Source organism: Delphinus delphis, chromosome 1, assembly GCF_949987515.2.
Source record: "Delphinus delphis chromosome 1, mDelDel1.2, whole genome shotgun sequence".
Taxonomy (NCBI): domain Eukaryota; kingdom Metazoa; phylum Chordata; class Mammalia; order Artiodactyla; family Delphinidae; genus Delphinus; species Delphinus delphis.
The window spans coordinates 29927222-29953435 of NC_082683.1; the positions used below are offsets into that span (position 1 = coordinate 29927222).

At 46.2% G+C, this 26214-nt stretch overlaps 2 protein-coding genes and 1 non-coding gene across 3 annotated transcripts; 2 read left to right on the forward strand and 1 right to left on the reverse strand.

The window, feature by feature from the left end:
• Positions 1-5521: 5521 nt before the first annotated feature.
• On the reverse strand, positions 5522-17116 carry SNIP1 (Smad nuclear interacting protein 1). Its single transcript, XM_060003884.1, has 4 exons — positions 16865-17116; positions 15352-15454; positions 7318-7916; positions 5522-6350 (listed from the first exon to the last, which is right to left on the reverse strand). The coding sequence occupies exons 1-4, from the start codon at positions 17080-17082 to the stop codon at positions 6086-6088; spliced, it is 1185 nt and encodes a 394-aa protein (XP_059859867.1). The 5' UTR covers positions 17083-17116; the 3' UTR covers positions 5522-6085.
• On the forward strand, positions 8361-8464 carry LOC132416150 (U6 spliceosomal RNA). The gene has a single exon (XR_009517477.1). It is a non-coding gene; the product is annotated as a U6 spliceosomal RNA (small nuclear RNA).
• Positions 17117-18385: 1269 nt separating the features above from the next.
• On the forward strand, positions 18386-26035 carry DNALI1 (dynein axonemal light intermediate chain 1). Its single transcript, XM_060019575.1, has 6 exons — positions 18386-18466; positions 19002-19147; positions 20717-20886; positions 21926-22104; positions 22424-22588; positions 24741-26035. Exons 1-6 carry the CDS (start codon positions 18386-18388, stop codon positions 24774-24776), a joined length of 777 nt encoding a protein of 258 aa, XP_059875558.1. The 3' UTR covers positions 24777-26035.
• The last annotated feature ends 179 nt before the right edge of the window (positions 26036-26214 follow it).

Here is a 26214-nt window from a genome sequence, read left to right on the forward strand (position 1 = left end):
ATGTGGGCTTTGGGTTTTGATTTTTGTCCCATTCAATCCAGGGTAAGGTCTGATTTGCTAGAATCAAATATGGTTTGTCTTTATAATCAAATGTGGTTTCCAGGCATCTCTGCTCCATTTCTCTCTGGATTATTGTTATCTTCACTTTGGGCCTGATAACTCTCTACTTACTTGTCAGTTCTTGGATGCCTTCAGACATTTTTTAATTTATATTTTATCCAGAAATTTTAGCTGGTTTCAGCAGGAGGATTCATAAGAATAACTTAGTCAGTCATTAATAGAAACCAGAAGTCTCAATCACCCTCTTTCCTCCATTGAACTTCAAGTGCTTCCAAAGCCTCATTTATCACCTTAGGCTTTTCTCAGTGCTCGTCTCTGTCTAGAAATATTTGCCTGTTTTGGCATCTGCAAAATGTAATGATAATAGAAGGCTGCCTCATAAGGTTATGAGGAGGAAATGAGTTAATGTATGCATTTGTGCAACAGGTAAAATGCTCAGAACTGTGCCTTGTACATGGAAGGTGTTCCTAGACATTGGCCAGTTTTATTAGAGGTCTCGGTACATGCATTCTTAGGCTCCCCATGATTAAATATGTGTCGATTTTTCTGAATCAACATGACGATTTCCAACTAGTTCTGACTATGACTAGGTGAGGTGAGGATTTACCTAAGCCACACCCTACCCGTGAAAGTCCCACTCACTAGGATTTCCTTGAACATCCTGTGAATCAGGAAGTCTCATGGACCAGCTGTCTCTTCCCTCCTCAAAACTCTCCACTTGGGAGGTGAGAGGGAACAATTCAGATGAAAGACCATTGAACCAGGACTGAGGCCATTTCCATCCTAGCTCTACCACTGCCTTGCTGAGGGAACCTCAGGTAAACCATTTCATAGGATCCTTTCCACATATTCCACTCCAGTCCTGTGGTCCCCTGGCCTGCTCAGTCTGAAACAACGTCCTCCTCTACTACTGGCTCAAAAATCTACCTATTCTCTAAGGCATACTTCAAATACCACCTCTTCTCAGCCATACGAAAGAATGAAATAATGCCATTTGCAGCAACATGGATGGACCTAGAGATTATCATACTAAATGAAGTAAGCCAGACAGAGAAAAACAAATATCATGTAATATCGCTTATATGTGGAATCTAAAAAAAAAAATGCAAATAAACTTATTTTACAAAACAAAAAGAGATCCACAGACATAGAAAAGAAACTTATGGTTATTAAAGGGGAAAGGGTGGGGGGAGGGATATGTTAGGAGGTTGGGATTAACATATACACACTACTATATATAAAACAGATAACCAACAAGGACCTACTGTATAGCACAGGGAACTATACTCAATATTTTGTAATAACCTCTAAGGGAACAGAATCTGAAAGAAAAAATATATATGTGTGTGTGTGTGTGTGTGTGTGTGTGTGTATGTGTGTGTGTATAACTGAATCACTGTGCTGTACACCTGAAACTAACATACTGTAAATCAACTCTACTTCAATAAGATACAAATAAAAACTAAACACAAATACCATCTCTTGCAAAAGGTGCAGCGCACCTCCAAATTATTTCTCCGTTTCTAACTCACAGCTGTAAACCAATTGCTAGCATAGTAAGTTTATGTAACCATTGATTGATTGGATTAATTCACTTTAACTTTAGAGTAAATATGAACAAATCAACTGTCTTTTGAAATTGTTTCCAGGACTTCCCTGGTGGCACAGTGATTAAGAGTCTGCCTGCCAACACAGGGGACAGGGGTTCCATCCCTGGCCCCGGAAGATCCCACATGCCGCGGAGCAACTAAGCCTGTGTGCCACAACTACTGAGCCTGCACTTTAGAGCCCACGAGCCACAACTACTGAAGCCCGTGTGCCACAACTACTGAAGCCCGTGAGCCTAGAGCCCATGCTCTGCAACAAGAAGCCACCACAGTGAGAAGCCCACGCACCGCAAGGAAGAGTAGCCCCCGCTCGCCACAACTAGAGAAAACCCACGTGCAGCAACGAAGACCCAACGCAGCCAAAAGAAATTTTAAAAAAATAAATTAAAATAAATAAATAAAATAGTTTGCCACTTGATAAATATACTAGAAAGTTGACCCAAGAGAACGAATGAAGCTTTAAATTCCAAAGCTTTAATTTAAGTCAAGTAGCCCGGGACTTCCCTGGTGGCGCAGTGGTTAAGAATCCGCCTACCAGTGCAGGGGACACAGGTTTGAGCCCTGGTCTGGGAAGATCCCACATGCCGTGGAGCAACTAAGCCTATGTGCCACAACTGCTGAGCCTGTGCTCTAGAGCCCATGAGCCACAATTGCTGAAGCCCACACACCTAGAGCCCGTGGTCTGCAACAAGAGAAACCACTGCAGTGAGAAGCCTGTGAACTGCAACGAAGAGTAGCCCCCACTCACCGCAACTAGAGAAAGTCCACATGCAGCAACGGAGACCAAGCGCAGCCATAAATAAATAAATAAATAAATAAATAAATTTAAAATAAATAAATCAAGTGGCCTTCACTTGATATAAACTCACACACCCAGGAACACTGTGGGATCAGAACATTCTTTCACAAGCAGGCATTACTGGTGTGTCATGTGCATGTCACACTTAGGCTCTGATGAACGTGGCATCATTTCGTTCCTCACATCCACTACTGATTTCCACAAAGGGAAGGATGTTAAAAAATATAACCATCTGTGTACCATATCAAATCATAAATTATATTTATATATGTTCTAAGCCTTTAAAAACCAAGCTGTATTGTATATTGGCATTTCAATACAATAACACAAAAAATTTTTTTTTTTTTTTTTTAAATTTTTTTTTTTTTAAAAAAAAAATTTTACAATAACACAAAAAACTGAAAAATTTTTTCAGTTATCTGATTACTCTGCTTTCCCTTATCATCAGGATACAATAAAAGTATTTAAAAGTTAGATCACCAGTTGCTCTTAATGAGCTATCCTTTGTCAATGTCAGAAAGAGGGAATGAGAAAATGACTGGGAAGAGGCTCCTGGGGAAAATCTGAAGATTCTGTCCCATACCTCGGCAGAACTGTGGGCCACCACAGAGGATTTGGGGGAGGGGCTCAGAAGCAAAGGGCCGTTTTGCAGATCGCTTGATTTTAACAGCTATGACTTGCAGACAAGATAGCCAGGGTGGAGAAAGGGTGGGTGATAAAGCAATTGCAAACAGCTAAAATGAACATCAGTTTCTAAGCAATGAATTAATTCAAGAAGAAAGTTTTAGGATTTTGTCAACTTCAAATGAGAAGTCTGCTGGTGATATCTGGCTTTGGAGATAAGTAGTATCTTTTCTTTCCCTTTCTCTTAAAAAATAAAAAGTGTGTGTGGGCAAGGAACACCATCCCATATATCAATGTTTGGCATGAAGAATCTCTTAATCCAGGAAGCAAAAGTCTACTACACAACTGGGACCTTTTATTGAAAATGTAGGCAAGGACTTGCCTGATGGCACAGTGGTTAAGAATCCACCTGCCAATTCAGGGGACACGGGTTCGAGCTCTGGTCTGGGAAGATTCCATATGCTGTGAAGCAACTAAGCCCGTGCGCCACAAAGCCTGAGCCCGAGCTCTAGAGCCCTCGAGCCACAACTATTGAGCCCTTGTGCCACAACTACTGAAGCCCGCGCGCCTGGAGCCCGTGCTCCGGAACAAGAGAAGCCACCGGTATGAGAAGCCCGCACACCGCAACGAAGAGAGTAGACCCCCACTCGCCGCAACTAGAGAAAGCCCGCGTGCAGCAACAAAGACCCAATGCAGCCAAAAACGAATAAATAAATTTATTAAAAAAAATTGTAGGCAAAGTGGTCATCTATCACAATGTTCACCAGGATGGTGCTTGAAGCCAAGCCTAAGGCTGCCAGGAAGCAGTAGTTACACATATTGAACACAGAGGCCCTGGAGTGAGATGCCAGATTAGCCCCTCATCCCAGGAAGAGAAAACCATCAGCCTGGATCAAGAGAAAAACTCATCAAAACACATTTTAGACATGCACGTATGTAATAGTGCCTCCAGGGGCCAGGGCACATTGGGTGAGGATGTTAATTGCTCTTACATTGTTTCTTGCCTCATGTAACCTTTCACCTAATTAACCTTATTAAGTGTTCACTCTTCAAAGGGGATCTTTTTTCTTTTTCTTGACATGACACACAGATTGTGGGATCTTAGTTCCCCGGTAAGGGATCGAACCCGTGCCCCGTGCAGTGGAAGTGTGAGTCTTAACCACTGGACCGCCAGGGAATTCCCCAAAGGGGAATCTTTTCATTTCTTTTGAATAAACATTAGTCAGCAGCCCACGATAGTCAACATTTAACCCTGAGTACATCTAAGTATGTGAGACCTCAGTGGAAAAACAATGGTAAGACCATCTAATAATGTCATTAGTTTCCACCCAAGAGAAACAGTTAGCAGGAACACTGACTTGCATCATCTCTCCTGCCTCCCATCCCACCCCCCATCACCACCTGAGGGTGAAACAGCAGGGACAGGGGTCAACTGGTATGAGGCCCACTATGTATAACCTGCCCCAACTCTTGACTATTCTGGGAAGGAAAACCCCTTCACTGCCAACTCAGAGAGCACTGCTGCTTCAACAGGACCATGGCTCACTCGCTGAAATTTGAAGATCTGGATTCCAGTGCAGGGTGAGTCCTATCACCCCCAGGGTACCCTCCACAACTGTCTACTTTCACCTCCAAAATATTGATACAAAGATTTCTTTAGCAGCAAATATACCTATGAACACAAGGTCCCCTGTGCTAGGAAAGAAGTACTCTTTGAAAGGGGGCTATATTTACAAGTTTTATTATTTTTTATTCCAAAAATACATATAAATGAAAACCTGCTCTTCAAATGCAGGGAGGCCTTTGCCTATAATGCAGTATTACATTTACATCACAAAACATTCTCATAGGAAAATCAATATGCAGCTCTTTCACACACAATTTTTTAAATATATACATACACACACACACACACACACACACACACACACACACACACACACACACACACACACACACACACACACACACACACACACTAGATGTAAGCAGTTATGACTTTTCTACTTACACATATTCCTCTGGTGGAAAATTAGGAAACTGGGCTGTTCCCAATTGCCCAGGTAAATACAACCTCTCCGAACATTTTTGTAAAAAGATGAAAACATGTAAACCACACAACACATACACGTTGTTAGAATAAAGCAAGGACCCTGCCACATAAATGACAGTGTGTTTCTCAAAGAAGGAAGAATGGAGATAACCTCTAAATAAAAATGCAAAGTTGAAGATCAAAATTGTTCTGTGCATGCTCCATGGAGAAATCAGAGTTCTCTCACAGGAAACAGACCCACGACCCATTTCAGCCTCCGTGACATGTAATCAGCACCACTGGTAGTGGCCATGACCTTCCTGTACAGTCAGAAGCTTAAGCAGGCTCCACAAAGCATCCGTTTAAGTCCAACAGTCAATAATGAGGTCATGTGGTAAATCTCCCCCACCCCCCTGCCCACCCCCAAACAACGAAGTGCAAAATCAATTTCTGTGACTCAAGAGCTCAACCAGGTCAAAGCTTTGGTATACTCGGGAGGCTGTTTTGGTGATAACCAAAGCTTAGTAAGATTCTCTGTTCAGGGGTCTGCCCCCAAGACAAAAACAAACCCGGTCCACAAAGCTTAACAACAATATAAATAAAGTAACTGTACAAAGAAAGCAAGCCACAATCCCCTTCAACCAGGGCTTTATAGTTTCCTGCACAGTAGTTCTGAAAGCACCAACTCAAGCCACGATGCTTCTACTAAAACACGATGTGTTGGTGAGACTGTTCAGAAAACAAATGCCCACAGCATGTGCACGTGGCTGATGTGCCACAGAAAAAAGTTCAACCAAACATAAGTCAGTTTTCTTACACTGAAACGGAAGCTGGTCAGCAACAGAAGAAAGACTTAAGGCAATAAGAGGCGTTACAGAGAGCACGGCGGCGCCCTTTGAGTCAATCCCAAAGCTTTCGCAGAAAGGAAAGGTCTCTCGAGAGTTTGGCTTGTGCTTCAGTCTGCTAGCTGTCAGATACCTCCTCCTCCTCCTCGTCATCCTCGTCTTCTTTCCTGTCCACTTCAGACGTGTCCGAGGACTCGTGGAGCAGAACATACTCTCTGCTGCTGAACCCAAATTTAAGGACATCCTTTTCCTTCAGTTCGTAGTATCTCTGTGGCTCAATTCGCTTGTTGTTCAGGAATGTTCCATTGCCTGAGCCAAGGTCAATGATGTAGGGCTTCACCCTGCGGCCAACTGTCCCATCAGCACGGGTATATTCCACAAGCCTAGCAGAGATAAAGGAGAGAAACCTGTGAGTGAAATCCTGCCTCAGATCATCCAGCTCTTTGCTAACACAGTCTAGATGATGTAAATAACCTGGCTTAGACACAGTTCAAGTTCAAACTCTAGGAAGTCAAGGGAAAGGCATGGCCATGGATTCAGAAATTGGGAGCAAGTAGAAATGGTGAGAACTGGTCACTGGGCGGGGAGGATTCATGGTAGATCAAAGCTTAAAATGCAGAATCCAAGGCCTCTTGTCATGGTTGAGAAATACATGTTTTGCATTTTTTGACACTTTTTGCATTGTTTATAATCAATATAATGCTTCTTTTACCTATATCTCAACATACTTTAGCTTCTGCCCCAATGGGAATAAACCAGTGGATTTGGACTTCAGAGTCAAGGGAACAGATGAGATGATCAAAACTGTTCAAATCAAAGTTGATTTGAGCCAGAGTTCTACTACAGTGATCATTTATTAGGCAAGCCACTTGGCTTTGCTGAGCTTCCTATTCTCATCTGTCAAATGGGGTATTAATACCTGTCCTCGCCTCCCCACTGGATTGTTGTGAACATCCAACAATAACAGATGTACTATGGAAACTGTCAAGATACAGATTCAGCTAACATATGCCAGGCACTCTCAGCTTTATTTCCATTTAACCCTCATAACAGCCCTGCGAGGTAGGCAGAAACCGAGGCCCAGAAGACTGGCTCGCCCCAGGACAGACACCTGGTAAGTGGCAGTGGCAGGATTCAAAATCTGGATTTCTGACACCAAGTTCCAGTCTGTTACACAAATGTAAGCAATTATTGGTGTAAAGTGATCATTCGTTAGATGAATAATACACCTTAGATACGAGGGGTATGGGCTTCTTGTGCACACAGGCGCACAGACCTCAGTGATCCTAAGTAACTGAGATGCCGGGCTTCTACCGGCACTTCAGTCTCCCTCTGCAGACGTGCACTCACCGGTACTGAAAGACGGCGTGCTGCTTCGAACAGGAGGGGTGATCGATGGGAATGTCTGCGATGCGGCGGTGTCGGCCCAGGAGGTAAGCGCTCTGTCGGTGGATGTACATCACTGGAAGCACCTCATCATTTTTAAAGGGGTAGAGACGCCACCGTTTTTTGGGGATGCGTGCTTCCGGGGGCTCACTGTATTTAATGACTACACCCCGAAAGGTGTTGGTGTCCTCAAGAAGTGCCCCAGAAAGTTCAAAGCTTGGCTTCTCTTTAACAGGCACGTCTTTGTCTTTGTTGTTGCTGCCAGGGCCAGGCTGAGGAAGTGAGTCCTGAGACGTGTTACCGCCGGCTTCGTTCTTCTGGCGGTGCTCCCGGCGCCGGGTGTTGTGAAACTCCCGCTCAGCTTCCTGCGCCTGTAGGTTCTGGGCATCTCGATCCCGTCCCTGAGGCTGCCCGCTGCCAGGCCTCTCGTCCGAGCTTCTCCTCTGGTGAGAGTGGCCGCGGTGTCTGTCTCGGTTACTGTTCCTAGCTCGCCTGTGTTCCTGTCCTGAGGGTTCTCGGTGCGGCCGATCCTCCCGGCCTCTCCGGGGATGATCCTCACGTTCCTGAAATTCAAACAGATTCAAGAAAGTAAAGGCAGTGCATAGTCTATGAAGAGAGCTGCAGTCAAAAAGTCATTTGTGCTTTGGACTTTGGCATTCAGAGCAAAATGTCCCACAGAAATAAGGTTACCAGTGGTGGTCATGTCCCCTTGCAAGGCCACCACACAGAACAGGTGCCTTAGGCTGCTGCCCAGCTATAGCGCTAACAGTGCACACCCACGTTCAGAGCCCAAGAAACAAGAACACCTATAGGCAAACTTAGAGGGACCTGCATACAGAATCAGAACTAACAGAGAGAGTTAAGTAGTCACATACAAGATAATTACGTAAAAAAAAAGCTAGCTTTCTCTTATGCCCAAAAGGAAAACGTAATAGTAATTTTAAAAGATCCGATTTCAATACCCAGAATAAAATTAAGAAATATGCAAGACATATAAGAAACATATAGTGCTCGCTTCAGCAGCACGTATACTAAAATTGGAACGACAGAGAAGATTAGCATGGCCCCGAGCAAGGATGACACGCAAATTCGTGAAGCATTCCATATTTTTAAATCTGTGGGTTTTCTTCTCCTGTTTTTCTGCCTTGTGTCAATTTTATTATTAATGTAGCCATAAGAACTCAAGAGGGGTAGCAACAGTACCACGACAGGTTTATCCTGACAAAAATAAACAAGCAGTTAATTTTTAAACATTAAAAAAAAAATAAGAAACCTATAAAAATTTACTACAGTTGACCCTTGAATAATGAGGGGGTTAGGGGCACAGGGGCACCAACACTCCAACTAGTTGTAGTCAGCCCTCTGTATACCTGGTTCCTCTGTATTCAAGGGTCCGAATCCACAGACTCAACCAACAGGGGACATGGAGTACTGCAGTATCTACTATTGAAAAAAATCTGCATATAAGTGGACCAGTGCAATTCAAACTCATGTTGTTCAAGGGTCAACTGTAACAGATATATTTTTTAAAGATCTGAAAAAAATGAGGAAACACGATGGTTTCTTAAAATAGACTCAGCACTGAAAATCAACACAGGAGATAATAGGCAAAGGATATTAACAAGGAATTATCAGAACAAATAAATATTTAATGAACACACGAAGATAGGCTTACCCTGATTAATCTAATAACTAAAGCATTAGAGTTCAAGAGGGGGGCCCCCCGCACACTATGAGCAAGGCTGCCCCTCCTGGAAAGGGGTAGAGAGGAAATCCTGAGCACCAGGACTGAGACCATGTCTCCACTCCCCCACCAGCCCCACCCCCGCCTCAAGGCCTTCTCCCTACCGTACACAGGGGTCAAGTAGGGGTCTGCTTGCTCAGAGCAGGACCCAGTTTTCCTTGACTTCCAAGCCTCCAGAGACAAGTATCAAGAGGCAGGGAGCCTCAGACACCCAACCCTCCTACCCCAAGACATTCACAAGTTTGCCACCACCATCTGCCTTGAGCTCACCAGAACTCATCTCATTATGCCCTTTATCCCTGATTAAATGAGTCACTGTAAGAAGTCACAGATTCCAGGTCATCACCCCTACCTCCCTTGTAATCCCCATAAGGCTCTGTACATCAAGGATTCTGTCCCCAAATCTGTCCCCTTCTTCAACTCCTGAAGCTGTTGTTGCACTATGCCCCCTGGAATGGAAAGCTCGGCAAAACTGATCTACATCCTCCACGTTTTCTCGGATCATTCCCATCTCCTTTCGCTCTAACAGAACCCTGGCTCTGCCCTGAGCACACTGCTCCCCTGCAGCTCCTCAAATGGTGGCTGTTTTTCTCCCTCTGACCTCCCCCAACTCCCACCATCTCTGGGTCTGGACATATGGCAGGTGTCGTCCTTGCTTCTCACTGCCAATTCCAGAACACGCCCCACCCTTTTCTTTCTCCCTAAAAAACCCAGCTGTGAATCTCACGTAAGACCACTGTCACCCATTACTCTCAGTGCTGCTGTCATTTACTAATCCTGAGTCACTTCCCCTCACTTTGTGCCAGTTTCACTTCCAGCTCAAGTCATTCTCTCCAGCATTACTCTTGGTCATTTCGATAACGTGCTGGCATCTCTGTTCTTTGCATTTCTCTCCTCCCATTACCTTATTTGTCTCCTCCCTTCTCTTCAGCCACTCACCCCCATGGTTATACACGGACTTTTTCATTTCTAATAACTGCAACCCCTCTATAATTTCCATTTTAAGCAGTCCTCCTTCTGCCCATCTTTCCAGCTCACACTTTACCCAACTCTAACAATCCTTATCCCAATAAGACTCATCCAAGCCTTTGATCCTCTTACCGTTGCACAGTCCCTCTATCTTTTCCCTTCCTAACTTAAATTCCATGGTCAAGGGCTTCCCTGGTGGCGCAGTGGTTGAGAGTCCGCCTGCCGAAGCAGGGGACACGTGTTCGTGCCCCGGTCCGGGAAGATCCCACATGCCGCGGAGCAGCTGGGCCCGTGAGCCATGGCCACTGAGCCTGTGCGTCCGGAGCCTGTGCTCCGCAACGGGAGAGGCCACAACAGGGAGAGGCCCGCGTACCACAAAAAAAAAAAAAAAAAAAAAAAAAAAAATCCATTGTCAAGCAGTATGATCACTCCCATGTGGACATATTCAAATCCTCTGCCCCTATGCCATTCTGTTGCACTGTCCTGGCAAAACCACAATCAGCATTAAGCACAGCAAAGTGGCTAGAGAAAAAACACAAACCATTCTGAACGGTCCTACCTTAGAAGCATGACCCCAAGCCTCCTTAATGATGCCCAGCAAACATCCTACATTTTCTTGATCTATTCATTCTCCCAGACGACTGTTTTACCACTTCTCTGCCCTCAAATCTCCTACATGGCCTTCCCCATCCCTTATTTACTCAGAAGGGATTTTCTACATCCACCCACCCATCAGTATCTGTACCCATATACTCTGTCTTCCCTCCCTGTGACCATAAGGAAACTATCTGTGCTTCTACCTAAAGCCAATTCCTACATCTGGGAGCTTCCCTCTCATCCAGAATATCACTCCAGTGATTCTCATCTCTCTTGTGCATCATCTACTTCCCCGTTCTGCACTGGATCATTCCCATCAGCACAGGCACCTGCTCTTCTCTAGAACTCATTTCCCATGTCAGCTTCCACCCTATTTCTTCACTCCTCTTTGAGTAAAACTCGTCAAAACAGTTTGGTTTTAATCAGTCTCCAATTCTTCTCCCATCTTCTTTTGAACCCTCCAATTAGGCTTCACCCTTACTACTCCACTAAAATTGCTGGTCAAGGTCACCAATGACCTCCATGTTGCTAAATCCAATGAGCAATTCTGTCTTCGTTTCCAAATAGTGTATACCAGGCAAAATCAGTAGACACAATGGAGAGAATATGACAAATTACAAAACCAGGTAACACAAAATAACTAAGATTTCAACATATACTCTCAATTATTGATAAGTAGGATAATATGTATTTTTTAATGAACATCTTTGCATAGAATACACACACACACACACACACACGCCCCAAAACATAAAGGAAAAGAAGATAACGTTAAGTATAACAGAACCTTGAAGTATAAATATCAAACTATTAAAACGGCTACTTCTGGGGAGTGAGGTGATTTTTTTGTTTGTGGGAAGGGGTGCGATTTTGAGGCTAATGAGAAAAGTAACCATACACTACATAAACCATACTCTCACTTTCTATTTTACAGAATTCTGTGTTATGATGAACAAGCAAATGATAAATTTATTTTTTTCTGAGGTTTCCACAATCCTGTTCCCCTCCTCCTTTTTTTTTTAATTGAAGTATAATTGATTTACAATGTTGTGTTAGTTTCAGGCGTATAGCAAAGTGATTCAGTTATACATACACACACACCCACACACATATATTCTTTTTCAGATTCTTTTCCATTATAGGTTATTACAAGATATGGAATATAATTCCCTGCGCTAGATAACTTTATTTTTTTAATGGTGGCTGAGTGGTGCAGAGGAGAATATCTGTAAGTACAAGTCATGCTTAAGTCGGAGGCTGTGTGCACTCTTACAATCCAGGTGGAAGCCACTGACTTTCAGCTGCCTGTCAAGCGCTCAAACCCCTTTGCTCAAGAGCCACTCCCAAGTTTCTAGCTGACTAATACAATGAAATCAGCTTTTTAAGAGATAATTGGAGGTCAGGAGGGAAGTTAGCATAGAAAAGCAAACTAAGACACTTCAAAATAACAATAATCACAAAACAGTTCCATGCTATAAGCCCCAGGATTCACTGTAAAGTGCTGATTTAGAAACCAGAGGTAAAGAACTGCAAGTTGAAAAAGTCAAACATACATATAAATAAATAAATAAATAAATAAATCAGGGAGTAAAATGGTGTTTACTAGGAGATGGGGGGCGAGAGGGTAAGACTGATGGTATTTAAGGGTACAAACTTGTAACGAGTAGTAAATAAGCCACAGAGATCTAATGCACAGTATAATGGATACAGACAATATACTGCACTGTAACGATGTCACGTGGTAAATATTGCTTCAATGGCACTCATATTACAATATATAAATGTATCGAAGTAACACAGCTTTGCACCTTAAATCTACAAAATGTAACATGCCAAAATTATTAAATCAAAAAAGTAGCAAGTTGTACATAAACACACACACACACACACACACACACACACACACACACACACACACACACACACACACACACACACACACACACACACACACAAAACTACAAGTGGTTTGAGAGGTTCTATCTGGGTACTGGGGTTCCAGTGGCTGAATTCTGAGATAGCCAAGGCGGAATTCATATAACAGACCATCAAGACTGTCTGGCTTTGTATCTTTTTAGGTAGCAGACAGTTGGCCCACAGTCTCTCAAAATCATAAGAAAATCCATTTTCTTAATGCCAGTGTCTCTATTTGCTCTTTGTAACAAAGAGCTTCTTTAAAAAGAAGACTGAATGCTTGTCCATCAGGACTGAGGGCAAAAGGCAAGAGCGTCTGCTCTCACTACTCTTATTCCACATAGTGCTGAAGTCCCAGACAGTGCAGCAAGAGAAAACAAAATGCATACACACTGTAAAGGAAGAAATAAAACTGTGCCTATTTGCAGATATGATTATCTATGTAGAAAATCCCAAGTAATCTACCAAAAACCTCCTAAAATAAATGAATGAGTTCAGTAAGGTCACAGGATATAAGATAAACATACAAAAATCAATTATATTTCTATGTACTAGCAATGAACAAGTAAACAATGAAATTTAAAATATCACTTACAGTCACTAAAACAAATTACTTAAGTGTAAATCTGGGGGCTTCCCTGGTGGCGCAGTGGTTGAGAGTCCGCCTGCCGATGCAGGGGACACGGGTTCGTGCCCCAGTCCGGGAAGATCCCACATGCCACGGAGCGGCTGGGCCCGTGAGCCATGGCCGCTGAGCCTGCGCGTCCGGAGCCTGTGCTCCGCAACAGGAGAGGCCACAACAGTGAGAGGCCCGCGTACCGCAAAAAAAAAAAAAAAAGTGTAAATCTAACAAAACACGTATGGGACTTGTACACTGAAAACTACAAACACTGATGAAAGAAATCAAAGAGCTAAATAAACGGAGACACACCTATGTTCATAGACTAGAAGACTCAATATAATAATAATTTAAAAAACCCGACTCACCCCAAAATACAAGTTTAACACTATTCCAATCAAAATCCTAACAAGATTTTTTTTAATAGATATAAACAAGATTGTTCCCACCTTATAGTAAAACAAACTTAAAATAGACCAGGGACTTACATGAAAAACATTAAGGAAAAAACAAATCTTCAGGATCTAGGGCCAGGGAAAAAGTTCTTAGACATGACACCAAGAGCATAATCTACAAAAAGAAAAACAGATAAGCTGGACTCCATCTAAATTAAAACTTTTGCTCTGAGAAAAATCCTGTTAAGAGAATGACCAGAAAAGATACACACTGGAAGAAAATACTGGCAAACCACTCACCCCAAAAGGCCTAGTATCTAAGAATATTAAAAAAGAACTCTTAAAACTCAATAGTAAAAAAACCCAAATAATCCATCTAGAAAATAGGCAAAAGATCTGAAGACACATGTCACCTGAGAGGAAATACAGATGGCAAATAAGCGCATGAAAAGGTGTTCAATATCATTAGCCATTAGGTAAATGCAAATTAAGATCACAATACCGCTATCCCACCTGTAAGAATGGTTAAAATAAAAAAATGGTGCCGGTAACAAATGCTGGATCACTCACATGACAGGTGGAAATGTAAAACGGTACAGCCACTGTTACGGACTGAATCGTGCCCCCAAATTTATATGTTGAAGGCCCAACCTCCACATCTTAGAATGTAACCAAATTTTTTGTAGATAAGCTCTTTGAAGAACTGATTGAGTTAAAATGAGTGAGACCCTAACCCAATACGGCTGATGTGGTTAAAGGAGGAGCTAGGAGCCAGGGATAGGAGCACAGAGGGAAAGGCTATGTGAGGGCACAGTGGAGAAGGCAAGCCAAGGAGAGAGGCCTCAGGAGAAACCAAACTGCTGAAACTTTGATCTCGGACTTCTAGCCTCTAGAACTGTGTGAAAATTATAGGTTCCGTTGTTTGAGGCAGCCAGTCTGTGGAATTTTGTTATGGAAGGCCTGGCAAACTAACACAGCACTCTGGAAAACAGTCTGGCAATTTCTTAAAACAATTAAACCCACAACTACCATACCATCCAGCAGTTGCACTCCCGGGCATCTGTCCCAGAGAAAAGAAAACTTACGTTCGCACAAACACCTGCCCACAAATGTTTACATAGCAGCCTTATGTCTAATAGCCAAAAAACTGGTAACAACCCAGATATTCTTTAACGGGCAAATGGTTAAATCCACACCACTGAATACGACTCAGCAATAAAAAGGAATGAACTACGGAGAGAGGCAACAACCTGAATGAATCTCTAAAGAATTTTGCTGAGTGAAAAAAGCCAATCCCTAAAGGCTTGTACTGTGAGATTCCATTTACACAGCATGCCTGAAGTGACAAAATTATAGAAATGGAGAGGAGATTAGAAGCTGCCAGGAGTTGAGGGGTAAGGGTGAGAGGGAACTGGCTGCGACTATAAAAGGACTACATGAGGGATCCTTGTGATGGAAATGTTTTGTTCCTTGACTGCACTGATGTCAACGTTTTGACTGTGATACTGTTCTATAATTCTGTAAGATGTTACCATTGGGAGAAACAGCCACTTCTGTATTATTTCTTACAACTGCATGTGAATCAACAATTACCTCAAAATAATAGGTTTAACTTAACAAAGCAAGCAGGAAAAAAAACCAAACCCAGTTTTTAGAAAAGCCCATCGCAAGTACAGGAGAACACATACACAACACTCTTTAGCTATGATGGAACAGACTCTAGGTTTGGGGCCAGTATGAAAACATCTCAATCCACTTACCTGCTTTACTTTGACCGTTGAGTGGTGAGGACTTCGGCTTCTCTTACTCCGGGGAGACTTGCTTCTTCTCCCTGAGGACTTGTTTTTCTTTCTGGCTGGAGACCTGTTCAGAGAATGATACACACAGATTTTACCTCAGTTTTCATTCCCTAATACAAATTAGCTTCAAGTATCAGGCTTACCTACTAACACAAACACCACATTTGTGCAGGTCTCTGCTGATCACACTAAAGGAGTAAGGAGCTTCACTTTTCTAGCCCTAATGTCTTCCACATACATAACTGCCTGATGGAACTTCTCACATAGATGACATAACTCTAGATTCCCATCCCCTCAAGAAACTTTCCTCTGTCTTTGCCATCTGGGTAACTGGCGCCACCCCATCCACCCTGTTCCTCAGGCCAAAAACCTAGAAGTCACCCTTGATTCTTTTTCTCCTCACCACCAGCAGCCCCCCACGCTCCTCTCCCACACAATCACACTCAATCAATCAATCAATCAGCAAGTCCTCTGGCTCTATTTCCTCCGTCTCCCACCTCATTCCAACCACTCTCCTTGATCTCCTGGATCCACCCCCCCACCCCCCATTTCTAGAAGGAACACAACTGATTCCACTTCAGGTTCTTTGCACGGGCTATTCCCTCTGCCTAGATCTTTACAAGGCTGGATTATTCTCACCATTCAGGTCTCAGGTCAAATGGTGGACTTTTCAGAGAGTGGTTCAGGGAGAACCATTTCCCTCTACCCTCTCACTATCACATTACTGTTTTAACCTACCCCTAACACTTGTTACTAACTGAAACTTCTTCTTCTTTTTTTTTTAATTTGCTTGTTATTTTGTCTCAGAGCTACAGCACGGTCAGTTTCATCGAGGCAGAGATCATCTACGGTGTTCATCCTTGCCGCCCCAGAACCTAGGACGGTCTTCTTTTTTCTACATATACATATGTATATTTTTAAAAGTGTTACATAGATATTTTTCCACATTATTTTATAACCTACGATGGTCTTCAGCACATAATAGGTACTCAGTAAAACTACGTCGAATGAATTAATAAATGGACGAGTTTAACAAGAGACAATATTTTTCCACAGAATATTAGACAGATCGCCTAGGCCCTCGATATGTAAACTTCTTGGGGCAGATAACTGAAAAGATAACTCCCGCACTCCGTTTGCAGGCAAATGGGGAAAATCTTTCATTTCAACTTAAACGATCATTGCTTAACGAACAACTTAAACTGGACCATACCCGGTGAAATGCTGGGTACCCAGAAATGGAGGGACGAGATCCTGTCCAGCAGGCATTAGGCGCTTAACGCCCAACTATTACGCAAGTGACAGGTACCAGAGTAAACGTTCCTTAACACAAGCACAACCGGTCACTTCTATCGCCTTAGGATTAAGTCCAAGCTGCAGCGCTCAGCGTTCAAGGTGTGTTTCTGGTTCTAGCCCTGTCCTCCTTTCTCAATGAACCCGACCTAAGGTCCACCCCGGGCTGCTTCTCACTTACCGGCTACCTCCTCGGGCTCGGTTCCCGCGGTGACTCGGGCGGCCCGACTCGCCGGCCGGTGGGGACGGGCTGCCGCCGGAGGAGTCCGGGCGGCGGTGCACGGGAGGCGCGGATTCCGGGCTGAGGCGCTCCTGCTTCACCACCACCGCCGCCACCATGTCCCCGTCCCGGTGCCTTCGTCGGCTCCCCCGATCCCGCTCGCTCTTCACCTCCTTCATACTAAGAGACCTGCGGAGCCCAGGAAAAAGATGTCCGTAGCACTCCTGTCCCCGAAGGAAATGACGGACCTGACTCTAGGACTTCCGCTTCCGAGTGCACGCTCTCCCAGAAACCCTCGCGGCGGAGATAACGCGATACGATTCTGGAGTGGGAGGGGCCTTAGTGACCCGACTCGGGAGGCAGGAGATTTAAGTTTCAAAAGCAAACTTTTGTGAAAAAGCTACTCTCAACTTTGGGCACTTAGGTTGTTTCCATCTCCGGGCTATTGTAAATAGAGCTGCAGTGAACATTTTGGTACATGACTAGAGGCATGGACACATATACACTACCAAACATAAGGTAGATAGCTAGTGGGAAGCAGCCGCATAGCACAGGGAGATCAGCTCTGTGCTTTGTGACCGCCTGGAGGGGTGGGATAGGGAGGGTGCGAGGGAGGGAGATGCAAGAGGGAAGAGATATGGGAACATATGTATATGTATAACTGATTCACTTTGTTATGAAGCAGAAACTAACACACCATTGTAAAGCAATTATACCCCAATAAAGATGTTTCTTAAAAAAAAGCTACTCTCAAGGATGTTTGTTGCCCTGTTATAGTAATTACGGAGCACAGAGACAACCTACATGCCCAGCGATAGGGAAGATGTTATGTCGCCATTCGCAATGCTATTTACAAACTATATGACAAAATGGAAAAAACCCTGACTTGTTAAACGAAAGAAGCAAGATACAAAATTGTGCGCAGTGTGTGATTACATTTACGTTTGGGAATACCAAGGAAAGAGGAAGAGAAGGAAATGCAATCACAGATGGTAGCCCGTGGGCAAATCATTAGTATTTCCCCTCTGTTCTTGCGCTTTCTGTTATGTTGTCATTTCTCCACTTACTTAAAAGCCAATACTTTTTAAAACCCGGCAACTTCAGATGCCTTCCTCTGGGAATCTTCCCCAACCGTTCGCTGAGGAGTCAGATGATTCCCATTTTGAAAATGACAAAATTGAGGGTCAACGAAGGTGATCTGCACCTAATTCAAATCACGAGCTAGACGCAAAACAGGGATTCAGAACTGATGTTTTCCCTGCTTCCAAGAGTACCAAGACGACCCGGTGAGCAAGTGGCCTGGGAAACTAAGCTAAGAGATTTTTCCGCGAAGGCTAGGCAGAAACTCTCGCGCTGCTGGCCCCGCCCCGCCCCGCCCTGAAGCCCCGCCCAGGCCATGAGGGCGGGGGGAGGTTTCTATGGCGACGGCAAACAAGGCCCTAACTGGAGGGTCGCAGCAGGGCTACTACTCCCGCCGCCGCCATGATTCCCCCCGCGGACTCTCTGCTCAAGTATGACACCCCGGTGTTGGTGAGCCGGAACAAGGAGAAACGGAGCCCCAAAGTAAGGACGGGTCTCAGAAGGTGGGGGTGCACGAAGCTCCGATGGGGAAAGACCGATCCCTGCCTTGATGATCGGGAGTCCCGAGGGACAGAGGCTGCAGTGACTGGGAGTAAAGGGAATTGGGACCGGAGAAGGAGGGTGGGAGAGCGACACAAGAAGCCCAGATGTTGGGTGACCCCAAAGGGCAGATTTAGGATGGGGAAGAAAGTCACAGGGAGATGGATGGGGCTCACCCTTTTTCACGGTAGCCCCAAGAATAGATCTGGGAGTGATTGCCCCATCACTAGAGCAGAGGCCTGAGCAGCTGTGCCAGAAACATTTCTTCAAGAAGATACAAGCATTAGGTTGGGGTGGAACCAGAGATTCTTTGTGGCCTCCTTCAGCTCTGAAACATAACTTTGGCTGAGAAGACGGGGGAAAGTGAGCTGGGAAGAGGGGAGGGATGTGCAGGAGAGCTGGAGCAACCCAGGGGGCCAGGGTGTGTGGAGCTGAGTGTCTGAATCACCTCCTGCCCCAACTTGTCCCTCCCTCTCAGGCTCGGCCACTGAAAGTCAGCCCTCAGCAGCCCGGACCCTCAGGTCCCGTCCCACAGCCACCAAAGACCAAGCTCCCCTCAACTTCCGGTGTCCCAGATCCTACAAAGCAGGCAGAAGAAATCTTGAATGCCATCCTGCCCCCGAGGTAAAAAAGCAGTGGCTGGGAGGAGGCCCAGGCTTTTGCATCCCTGAACTTGGGGATGTGAGAGGAGGCACCTTGTCTCTGTTTCTGACTGAGATTTCCTCCCAGCATCCTAGAGTTTCTAGGGCTTACACATGGCTAGAGCCTGGGAATGTGGGTAGCGGGGAGACCTCTTCTCTATCTACCATCATTTCCTGAGTCCTCTCACCCAGGCTTATGGCTTTAAACATCACTTATATGCTGATTTCTCCCACAGGTCTTTCTGCAGCCCTGTCCTCTCCCCTAAACTCCAGACCTATATATTCTACTACTTCCTCGTTACCTTCATGAAGATGTCTAATAGACATCTCAAACTCAACATGTCCAAACTAAATCATAATGTCTTCCTTCCCCCAACCAGCTCATTCTCAGTCTTCTCCTTTTCCATTAGGGGCACAGGCCACCTTTCATTCCCTTTGATCTCTCACATCACATGTCCTGTCCTTCATCACATTCTTTTGGCTTTCCCTTCAAATTATTTTCCAAATCTGACTGCTTTTTACTCTGCTTCCACCATCTATTTTTTTTTTAATTTATTTATTTGGTTGTGCTGAGTCTTAGTTGCGGCAGGCAGGCTCCTCAGTTGTGGCATGTGAACTCCCAGTTGCAGCATGTGTGTGGGATCCAGCTCCCAGGGATTGAACCCGGGCCCCCTGCATTGGGAGTGCGGAGTCCTGAGTCCTCTAGGAGGCCTTCCTTCAGACTCCTTTCTAAAAGGAGAGCTCCCTTCTTCACCATCCCCTTACCCTGCTTCTTTCTGCTGCAGCCACAAAGATCATTGTGATCACAGTGCCTTTCAACTGTTTTTATGTAATAAGTTGACAGCAGTTTTTAAAGTTATGATGAAAAGGGGAAACAGTAAAAGCCAGACTGCAGTCTCCTCTGAAATGGAGGTCAAAGGAGGGGAGGGTGTTTTTCATTTGCTTGCCTTTCAACAATGAATGCATGGAATCCTCTCCCTCATGGTGGTTCTGCCCTCAGGCCCCCCCTCGTGATTCCAGACCTGGCTGTGTCTCTGACACAAGGTTCACTACGGGGGACCCATATTAGGTACACACCCCCAATACATACATTCACCTATTTCTGATTTTAGCATATGTGCTGATGAAGCGAGCACCATTCACCTCTTTCTGGCTGGCACAAGGTTTATAGTCCCCTGTGTCTCCTACTCACAAGTCAGTGGGAATTTCCGCTGGGCCTTCCCTTCAGATCAAGCAACAACCACCATCAGTCTGCCCTCAACATGTTAGGAGTGTAAGATCTGGACCGTGGATGACGACTTCACAGAGGGTCGTGGGAGAATGAAGATAGCCTAGCCCCAAGATAGGGGCCCCGTGGAGGTGGCACAGTGGGTGTGGCTTTGGAGTCACACACTCATCAAGGGAGAAAGAGATGGAGGATTCTGGTGGGTCGGGGACAGAGCCGCCCCTCACTCGTCTCAGGCAGAGAGCGCAAAGGGCCATCTCTGCTCACATCCTGAGGACCCTGTCTGGTGGATGGGGTGCGCTCAGCCTGGCTGTGTCTGTCCCGCAGGGAGTGGGTGGAGGACACGCAGCTATGGATCCAGCAGGTGTCCAGCGCCCCCAGCACCAGGATGGATGTGGTACACCTCCAGGAGCAGCTGGACCTGAAGCTGCAGCAGCGGCAGGCCCGGGAGACTGGCATCTGCCCGGTGCGCCGGGAGCTGTACTCGCAGTGTTTCGGTGAGTGGTCCTCGAGGGAAGCTACACCACCCTCTACTGCCTCCTTCCCTTCCCTTCGCACAAATCCAGGCCCTGAGTCCCCTGCAGCTGAAGCCTGCCCCATCCTGGAATGTCTGTCTCCCCCCACCTGCCCCACCCAGGAACTGCTAACTGTGCCCTCTTCCCCCTCCCAGCCCACCTCTCTTACCAGTCCCGCACCCACCCTTGTCAGTCACCGTGTTCCTGACGACCTGCTGGATCTTAGTTCCCCGACCAGGGATTGAACCCGCGCCCTCTGGAGTGGAAGCGTGGGACCACCAGGGAAGTCCCAATATGTTATTTTTTTAATCAGAAAAATTTAATGTTCTATATTTATATCCGTCCATCAACATTAGGCCTTGGTCCAGAAAAATATTTCAGGGTGATTTGTTGTGACCCGACAGACGCAGGGATTTGAGATCTCCCTCCTCGGGTGCTGGTGTCAGATGACTGGCCCTCGGTCTAGTCTCACCAGCCCGTGTGGACTCAGACATGCAAACCGCATCCAAACCCTGAGGCAGCTGCACGGGGCTAGCGGGCTCCCTTCAGTCTGAGTGTGATTCTGGTTTGCCCTCCCAGTCGGCATTTATGGAGGAGATGGGTGGGCAAGCTCTAGACCCTGCTGTTTCCAGCCCCAAACCAGTCCAGCCAAGGGGCCACATAGGAGCTTCCAGCTGCTTTAAAACAACAGCCACCACGTTTATATTGAAAAAGTCAGAATTCTTTGAATAGCACCCAGTTTCTGCCTAACGGTGGGAGAGAGGGCCCCCACGGCTGCAGACAAACCTGGGCTCTTGTCTGCCTCTGCGCTGGCCAAACCAGGCTTGCTGATGGCCTGTACTCCCAAGTGCCAAGTTCAGAGCAGTGGCTGCATGGCAAGGCCCCTCCCTGAGGCCTGTCTCCAGGTGAGGACATACCCTAGTGCCCTTCCGACTTCCCGGTAGGAAGGTGGTTCGCAGTAGGTGCGGTGCATTTCCCCGCCTGCCTGCCTTCCCCGACCTCGCCACGTGTGCCTTGGCAGATGAGCTGATCCGTGAGGTTACCATCAGCTGTGCGGAGCGAGGGCTGCTGCTGCTGCGAGTCCGGGACGAGATCCGCATGACCATTGCTGCCTACCAGACCCTGTATGAGAGCAGCGTGGCATTTGGCATGAGGAAGGCGCTGCAGGCCGAGCAGGGGAAGTCAGACATGGAGAAGAAAGTGAGACTTTGGCCCTCTTCGACTCTTCTGTCAATCTCAGCCACAGCTCGTCATTCCAGCACCAAATTCCGGCCTCCTAGGTGCTCTCCCATCACCTTAGTGAGGACCCTTTGGTTCAGTGTCACAGCCAGTCCGGTCGTGGCAGAGTTGTCTCCCCTTGGACATGCCCTGCCAGTCACTGACCTCCCACTGGGTGGCAGTACAGACCCTGGCAATGCCTGGGGTTGGACAGCTGTGTCCCAGGTCCCCTTCACCCAGGCACTCACACCACCCCGTCCACTTGGCGACGTCCCAGCATGACTGGGGATTCTGTCCTCAGATTGCAGAATTAGAAACGGAAAAGCGAGATTTGGAGAGGCAAGTGAACGAGCAGAAGGCAAAATGTGAGGCCATCGAGAAGCGGGAGAGTGAGAGGAGACAGGTGGAGGAGACGAAGCACAAAGAAGAGATTCAGTTCCTGAAGCGGACTAATCAGCAGCTGAAGGTAATCGATGCCCAGGCCCAGGTGGAGCTCCTGCCACCCCCATCCCCGCCCCCGCCCCCGGCCCTGCCAGCCGAGCAGGCCAAGCATTTGGTTCCTTGTCCTACACTGACTTTCAGTACTGCCAAGGAGTAAAGGAAGCTCTTTCGGGGAGAGGTGAGGGATCATTTCCCAGATTCTCTGTCCATCTCCATCCGGCTCTGAAGAGAGGCTGTATTCTCAGCTCTGGCTCTCCAGCGGAGGATTTTTTTCCCCTTGGATAAAAGTTGCCTATCGTCTGGGAGAGGTGGCTATGTCAAGAAGCGGGACGTCTGTCCCATGGCAGCTGGCGCTTTGGAGACTTCTTAGAGTGGGCTGAGTCTCTCCAGCCGGCTTTCTGGGAGTGCTTTCCTACCTGCAGCTCCCTCTGAGGCGCTGCATTCGGGGCGGGCTGGGAAGGCCCTTCGAGAGGGAAGAACCATTTCAAATCGGGAACCTTCCCGAGGTGTGTGGTCAGAGGAACTCAGCTGTACGCACTTTTCATCAAAGCCCTTTTGCTGATGGTATACTTTTGTCCAACTGAGCTGAAGGGAGGGAGGGAGGGAGGGGGACTAGTGAAAAGGGCTGGGCTGGGGGCCAGGCTTCAGAAGCTCCAGGCTCTCTGTCTGGTCCAAAGGTTCTCAGAGGGTTGGGCCCCAAACCAGCATCATCCTCATCACCGCAACTTTCAGAAATACAAATCATTGGGCCCAGCCCAGAGCTACTGAATCAGAAACTTTGGGCTTGGGGTCCAGCAAGCCATTCTAACAAGGTCTCCAGGTGATTTTTTTTTAACCTTTTATTATGAGAATTTTGAAACACAAAGTAGAATAATGCAATACACATCCATGTGCCCATTACAGAACTTCATCAATTGTCATCATTTTGCGAATCTTGCAGAAACAAGTGTTAATTATAATGAGATAAAACAAGATTCAAACTTCGCAGAAAAGAGTAAAATATAGTTTTTTTTTTACCAACAAATGGTGAAGGTGGGCAGAATCACTGCATGGGGCAACATTCTCTATTCTGATGTTTGCCAAAGTTTGAGAACCACTGCTCTAGATATACGGCCTATTGACGTTCAGTGGCTGTCTCCCATGGCCCTGGCCAGGAGGGGCCCCTAGATGTATCTCCTTTTCCTCCCTAGTTTCATAGAAGCTTACATTCTTGCGATTGGCAGGCTTGTTGGTACTACAAGCCAAGGCCAGGCATTTGAGATAAAGAAGGGCTTGTGTTAATTGCTAGTGGAGGATGACATAGATTTTCTTGTTGCTGAGTTTAAACAAAACAAAGAAACTTTCACAGCCAGATGTGAATCTGTTTACTTAGCAGTCTCTGAAGCTGCCTCCCTTATCTGCCATATTCTTTTATCATAAGCTCAAGTTCCTCAGTTCCTCCTATGGTATTGGCGGCAAGAGCAAAGCAGAATACCTCGGCATCTTTCTAACATTTACAAGCAACCTTGGAATCCCCAGGGTGAAGGACTCTTTAGTAGTGAGTTATTTTTATTGGCTCAAAGCTGCACTGCAAATAAAGCAGTGTTTGCAGTCCGCAGAATAGACCTACTTAGAGATCTGTTCACACACCGTGACAGTGAATTATTTTACTGGCTGCCGGAGGAGCAGAGTAAATAACTCCCAAGTGCCTGAAGCTTTACATACAAGATGGACAGCTCCCTACTCACTGGTGGCAGTTTTCTCTAATTGGGTATCAGGTTGTCTCAGTGGCTGAAAATCTGCTGTTTCCAAAACCTCTTGTCCCAGCACAGAGCTCCCAGGCTCCCAAACCAGAGAGCCAAACGCTTAACTTAGCAGACGTGCTCAGGCTTGAAATCTGAGCCTTGAAAAGCCACTATTTCAACACCTTTTATTCAATTTCCTTTTCAATGCCGTATATTACACACTGAGCAGCTATTGTATGGAAACCAGGACAGCTCTGATTTCTCCTAATGCAGCAAGACTGAATGCCAAGCCAGAGACCAGCTCATCTAGAAAATACGGAGTTGGGAATGAAGGGAAAAACACTTGGGGTGGCAGCATTTGGATTACTCTTCCCGGAGACTTATATCACCTCTCAGCTAGTTGTGTTAGGCTGCAAGTTTCAAATATTAACGGAGTTTGGTTTTGTTTTTCAGGCCCAACTGGAAGGCATTATTGCACCAAAGAAGTGATAATTTCCATATGGGTCTCAGCAAGCACTACTACCCCATCATAAGCCCTTTGTAATAAAAAGCTTCCTGAGTGAAGCCATACCCCTCCCCTGGTCCCACCTACGTATTCGTCAGAAGCCCCACCACCGCCCCAGTGTGGTGCGACACCTACGGTCTGGCAGCCAGGCTCCGGGCTGGATGACAGAAGGCAGTGTGGCCCAGGAAGTCTCTGTACGTGGCCAACCTTGGGATTTGCCAACTCCAACGGTGAGACTCAGAATTCACCCCTTTGGCTGTATCCCTCTCAGGTGGAGCAGCTCCTTTCTCACTGTCACTCCATACTGTCACTTATTTCCAGCCACACGAAGCTGCTTCTCTGCCCCGCAATTCATCTTGTCCCTTAACCCGGGCTCCTCTGGCCTCAGTCTTGCCCTTATTTGATGTCTTTTCATCATCCCTACTCCAGTGCAGTTCTACTACCTCATTTTGGAGTTTTCAGTTTATACCGTATCATCTTATCCCCGCTTGCCAAGTCACTGGACCCCATCCTCCTTAGTTTTGGACTGCCTGGGTAGGAGGCAATGGCAGGGTCAAACCCATGGGTTTCGAGAACGTAAACACGTGCTGGAAAGAAATACAGGTCACGGTGTCCACTGTGAGCTGCCTGGACCTCGGCTCCTCCCCCAGCACTGATTTGTTCACCTTGCTCTGCAGGCAATCAAACCCCAACCCTACAGCCTGGCTAGCCCAGACCTCACTCTCAGTTCTAATTATTCATGACGGCCATGGCCTGGAGACAACTGCATTTTACTGTTCCTCATAATCTAAACTCAGTCTGGAGGCTCAGGAGTCTTCTGATTTCACAGACCCAGGAGACTGAATTAGTGACATAAATCCTTCATTCCAGGGCACAGCAGCAGCTCCATGAGTGCCATCCTTCAGTTCACAACTAGCGTGACTAAGAAGGCGCTAACCTCTCCCCTCGGTTAGAAGGCCTCAAGTGCTCAGCGTCCTCTTGGAGAGGCGCTCGGGTCGGATACCCGTCCCGGCCAGGGCTTCCAGGCTCACTGGATGAACTGCAGTCCAACAAGAACAGCCGTGTTCCACTGAGTCAAACAAGCCCTCTACACTCTAATCTCAAATTTGAAGTCACAGCTTTTACCCTCATCCAGGTGTCCTGAGGAATTAATCCCCAGATTCCACTAAAATGGCCTGTCTGTGCTCTGTCATTTTCATGGGAAGGAACTGTGGTCACTGAGATGTGCTAGTCCCATGACTCCTTGACAGTGCAGCACTCGTGGCCTGTTAGGTTCCCCTAGCAGACTCAACGACGGACAGCACAAGTTGCTGTGGCTTTTTCTTCGTATTTTAAAGCCTAGGCTCTGCACACGACATCCCTAAAATTTTCTTCTTTTTACAGTTCTATTCCAAAGAGCTTCTGTTCTAAATTGCTCATTGC